General features: G+C 28.9%; 1 protein-coding gene across 1 annotated transcript in view; it reads left to right on the forward strand.

Annotated features, from left to right (window-relative positions):
- Nucleotides 1-200: 200 nt before the first annotated feature.
- Nucleotides 201-5,880, forward strand: part of LOC118735383 (piggyBac transposable element-derived protein 3-like) — a 14,802-nt gene continuing 9,122 nt past the window's right edge. Inside the window, exon 1 of the mRNA XM_036465105.1 lies at nt 201-910. Coding sequence (XP_036320998.1) covers nt 201-910 — 710 coding nt within the window. The remainder of the gene's footprint in view (nt 911-5,880) is intronic.

Here is a 5,880-nt window from a genome sequence, read left to right on the forward strand (position 1 = left end):
TTCATGGTTCGACCATCATAAACTTTTATCATAATGTACATCTGTTTGGATTTATGGAAAGATTTTATGAAGTAGATAATTTAGAAAGTGACTTCTTGATAGGAGTTAATTTTTTGAAGAAAATTAAAGCCAGAATCGATATGGTTAAGGCAGAGCTTGCTTATGGAGATAAATGTAGAGAAAAATTATATTTCTTAAACATGGAAGAAGATAATCCTAATAAAATACAGAAGTACCAAGTTAACGATAATGTTGTTAAAATTAAAAATAGCAACTTAAACCCCTCGGGACGAGAGAGTCTTGAGACGCCCGCCGAAGTTTTTACCGGCAATACAAATAATGAAGCAAAAAAATGCAAGATTACATACAATTTAAACCCCTCGGGACGAGAGAGTCCTGAGGCGCCCGCCGACGATAATACCGGCAACAAAATAAATAAAGTTAAAACTGTGGGACAAAAAAGTCTTACAACGCCAGTCGATGAAATTACCGACAATGAAAATAAAATTAAAAATGTGGGACAAAAAGGTCTTACAACGCCAGCTGATGAATCATACCAGCACAGAATAAAAAATATAAAAAATTGTTTAGAGGAAGAAACCTCTAAAGCTTATTCCAATAATATATTGGAAATTAATAATTTGGAATTTGGTGATGGTAATAAAATTGAAGAGTTTGCCACCAAATATATAAACAGCAATAAGGAAACTGAAAATATCAACATTCCTTTGTTAAGAGAAGATGTTATTAAAATAATAAAAGAAGCTCATAAAAATGTGAACATGGATTTACCTTTTAGAACAGATATTAAGGCGGAAATTAGAACTGAGGATGAAAAACCTATATGGTCGAAACAATATCCATATTCTATATCTGCTAATAGTTTTGTTAATAAGGAAGTTGAAAATTTGTTAGAAAAAGGCATAATAAGGCATAGTAAAAGTCCTTATAATTCACCTGTTTGGGTAGTTCCTAAAAAGGGAATGAACGAAGATGGGAGTCCTAAACTAAGGATGGTCATAGTCTTTAAAAAATTAAATGATAAAACTATATCTGATAGGTACCCGATGCCCAATCCTGAGGTTATACTTTTTAATTTAGGGGAGGCAAAGTATTTTTCAACTATTGATTTGGAGTCCGGATTTCATCAGATATTGATGGAAGATAAAGACATAGAAAAAACGGCATTTTCCGTTAATAATGGAAAATATGAATATCTGCGGATGCCTTTTGGGTTGAAAAATGCTCCAAGCATATTTCAGAGAGCAATGAATAATATTTTACATCAATGTATTGGTAAATTCTGTCATGTTTACATTGATGATATTATAATATATTCGAAAACATTAAGAGAGCATATATACCATTTAAGGCATATAGTGGAAACACTTGAAAAAGTTCATATGAAAATATCAATTGAAAAATCAAGATTTATAGAAACGGAAGTCGAATTTTTAGGATATGTTGTATCCCATAAAGTTATAAAAACCGATCCAAAAAAGGTGGAAACAATAAAAAATTTTCCAAATCCCAAAACATTAAGGCAACTTAGGGGATTCTTGGGATTGACAGGATATTATAGGAAATTTATAGAGAATTATGCGACAATAGCTAAACCATTAACTAAACACCTAAAAGGAGAAAATGGTAAAATATCACAATATATGTCAAAGAAAACAAATATTAATCTTGACCAGGAAGGAATAGTCGCTTGCGAAACTTTAAAGGACGCGTTACGAGAACAAGTTGAATTAGTTCAACCAAATTTTGAAAAAAAATTAATCTTGACTACTGATGCTTCCAATGTGGCAGTAGGTGCAGTCCTATCCCAAGAGGGAAGGCCAATAACATTTATTTCAAAAACATTGAGTTCAACTGAACAAAATTACGCGACAAACGAAAAGGAATTATTTGCTATCGTTTGGGCATTAAAAACATTACGTCCAGGGTTGCCACTGACGAAAAAAAATATTTACCATCCACTAGAAAAAAATCTACCAAATCTGGGAAATATCTACCAATAACTTTTTTATAATTATTTTAATAAAAACTATAGTTTTGTTATTTTTTTATTTATTTTAATTAAAGCTAGTTTTTTTTATTTTTTTTAGTTATTTCAACAAGAATTAAAATTGTTTTCAAGAACTTTTTATTTAACTAGTTATACGGTATTTGAGTCATATTATTGTCATATTCTGAGTTTCTTTCAACCAAAAGCGGAAGTAATGAAAATAAAGGCAACAATGAAACTTCAATATTTGAAAAACTTCAACTCGAGTTATTATAGACAAATACAGTGACTCAAAAAATTATTTTTTTTAATATTCGCAATATTTTTCGAGTAAAAGTTTTTTATTGCTTTAACTAAATCCACAAAAATCGAGGATCAAACCATATACAACATATAGAAAAATTCCAAAATTTTTCGTCTAAATTTCGAATTTTTTACTCTGAATTTTTAGAATAATTTAAGGTATGCGGTTTTAAAACAAATACTATTTGAGTATAGCCAACAATGTGCTGCTTAAAATTCCCGTTGATTTTATTTTTTGATAAAAAATGGCGTTGATTTAATTTTTTTTGCGAACAATCATAGTGCGTAATTACATACCAGTCAATTTTTTTTATATTTAAATAAACATTTAAAATATTTAGGCAATCAAAAGCTCCTCCGGATTCCAGTAAAATTAGTTTTGAATGGAGCGCGATATGTTCGCCTTATATCGATATACATTAATACGTATGTAATTATATAAAAAGTATGCAAAGAAATTTATAATATATTTAAAGATAACTACGAAAAATAAATCGGGAACGGAAAGTTAATCAAAAACCTACCAAAATGAGACAAAATGTACCTTTTTACCAACCCAAATTTTTTCTACCAATTTTGGTAACAATTTACCAAAGTGGCAACCCTGATTACGTCATTACCTTTATGCCGTAAAAGATTTAGAAATTCACACGGACCATCAGCCACTGTCATTCGCAATGTCTGAAAGAAATCCTAATGTGAAAATGAAGAGATGGAGAGCGTTTATTGAGGAATTCTCACCAAAGATAATTTATAAACCAGGTGCAATAAATGTTGTTGCTGACGCATTGTCTAGACAACAATTAAATAATTTAACGGAATCAAATGATGATTTAAGTGATTCACTTACAAACACGCAACATTCAGCTGAAAGTAGTGATGATTATCAAATTAAACGAACAAAGAAACCATTAAATCATTTCAAGCAACAGATATTAGTAGATAAAGGCGCAAGAATTACTACTCAGGAAAGAGTCTCATGTTTTGGAAACAATCGCTTTTTAATTGAATACGACAGGCCGGAAAATATTATTTCCGTTCTTTCCGAATACTTAAATCCTAAAATTGTCACAGGAATATATTGTACTCCAGAAGTGATTTATGAAATCAAATTAATACTAAAAAACGCTTATCCAACAACAAAATTTTTACACGCTAGTTATTTTCCTAATGATATTGTTAATAGAGAGGATCAAGCAATTATCATAGAGCAGACACATAATCGAGCCCATCGCAATTACAGAGAAAATCTAATACAAATTCGGGAACAATATTATTGGCCGCAGATGGTTAAGCAATTTAAGCAGTACGTTAAAAATTGCAATATTTGTAATAGCAATAAGTATGAAAGACATCCCAAACTAATTCCGATAGGCCAAGCACCAATACCTAATAATGAAGGAGAACAATTGCACATAGATATATTTTTTGCGCAAAATTTAAAATTTATTACCTGTATAGATGCGTATTCGAAATTTGCAATTATAAAACGTATAGAGGATAAGGTAGGTATGGACGAAAAAATTCTTGAGATTTTACAAACGTTTCCAAATGTCAAAAATATAATTCTAGATAATGAACCTAGTTTTTGTACGGCACAATTTAAATCATTGATGAATAGATTAAATATACAAATCTTCTTTTGCACACCAAGACATAGTACTACAAATGGGCAAATAGAGCGATTTCATTCTACAATAATTGAAATTGCTAGATGTTTAAAACAAGAACATAATCTGATAAGTGATATAGAATCAATAACTAGAGCAGTACAGCAATACAATAAATCAATACATTCAGTAACAGGGAAGCAGCCGTATAGTATTTTATTTAATAAGGAAAAACATGCCGATGTAAGAGCTAAATTACAAGATGCACAGGAAAGACTTATAAAATTTCATAATAAGAAAAGAGTAAATAAAAATTATCATCCAGAAGAAATAATATACGAAAAAATATTTGGAGAAAGAAATAAACTGAAGCCTAGATATAGGAAACAAATAGTTTGTGAGGATTTAGGGGACAAGGTTAAAATAAAAAATAGAAATAGAATAATACATAAAGATAATATTAAGGTTTAATTTTTAGGGAGAATGATGTTTTTAATCATATATTTTGTATGGACATGGGGAATAAACGCTGATTTGATCGACTATACTAGGGAAAACTACGTACTAATTGAAGAAGGAAACGCAGCAATTTTTGAGGAATATGAATCGATTTTTCATTTAACAAATTTATCTGTTTTCCGGGATATAATAGAAAACTATAAGAAACCATACGACATAATATTAGAAGATGAAGATACAGTCGATTTTGAAATTGAACTAATGGAAACCCTTTTGGGACAACTGACAAAAAATTCAAATAGACACAGAAGAGGAATTAATGAAATAGGAACATTGTGGAAATGGATTGCAGGGACTCCTGACCATGACGACTTTTTAAAGATTACAAACAAAGTGAATGATTTGGTTGAAAATAATAATCGACAATTTACTACAAACTCCCAATTATTCAAAACAATAACGGACTTAACGCATATAGTAAATGACTTGCAAAACAGTATAAGTAAAACCTCAATAGAAAAACAGAGAAATAAATTTGTTATAAATGAATTGGAAAACTTATTACAAACAATAACAATTTCAAAAATTGGCATTTTAAATCCCATAATTTTAGATTTAGATGAAATTAATTATATAATTAATCATGAAGTCAAGAATGTTACAATATCTGATTTAATGGATGTATCAAAATTTAAAATAGTACAAATGAATGATGTTATAATTATATATATAAAATATCCAAAAATTATGGATATAGGTGTGTTGTTTAATGTAGAAGCTATCGCTCAAAAAGATGGAAAATTATTAATTGAAAATAACGTAATTAAATGCAAAAATGAATTTTACTCAGTGAACAATTGTAAGAAGGAATTAAATCAAGCTTTTTGTATGATAAATAAAAACCAAACTTGTTTAACTAATATCTTAAATAATGAAAGAGCAAATTGTACCAAAATTAAAGAAAAAAATGAACAATTAAAGATTATAAAAGATGGAGCTATATTAATAACAGGAAAACATAACGTTAATAATCATTCAATAGATGGAATTTATTTAGTAACTTTTAATAATAAAGTTGTCATTGATAATGCAGAATTTGAAAATCCTACTGGAAAAATTTTGAATTATTTAAGGGAAGGTAAATTTAAAAATTTTTATATTAAAGAATACATCGAATCGGAAAAAGAGCATTTAAAATTAAGGAATATTAATATATTAAATCAATTTAAACAGGAAATGGAAGAAAAACCGATTTGGTGGTCATTTACTACAATCTTAGTAATACTGTTATTCATGTACATTTTATGCAAATTAGGAAAGAAAATTAAAGTCAAAGCAAAATTAAAAAATGAGAATTGTAAAGAAACATTAATTAATGATATTGCATTAAGAATTCAAAATATAACTGATGTATATTCGAAGACGGGACGCTTCGATTTAGAGGAGGGGGAGTTAACACCCAGCTTCACTAGGCCGCATAACGGCAAATATAAACAA

This window comes from Rhagoletis pomonella, unplaced genomic scaffold (genome assembly GCF_013731165.1).
Source record: "Rhagoletis pomonella isolate Grant_MI unplaced genomic scaffold, Rhpom_1.0 Rhpom_scaffold_00001, whole genome shotgun sequence".
NCBI classification, from domain to species: Eukaryota; Metazoa; Arthropoda; class Insecta; order Diptera; family Tephritidae; genus Rhagoletis; species Rhagoletis pomonella.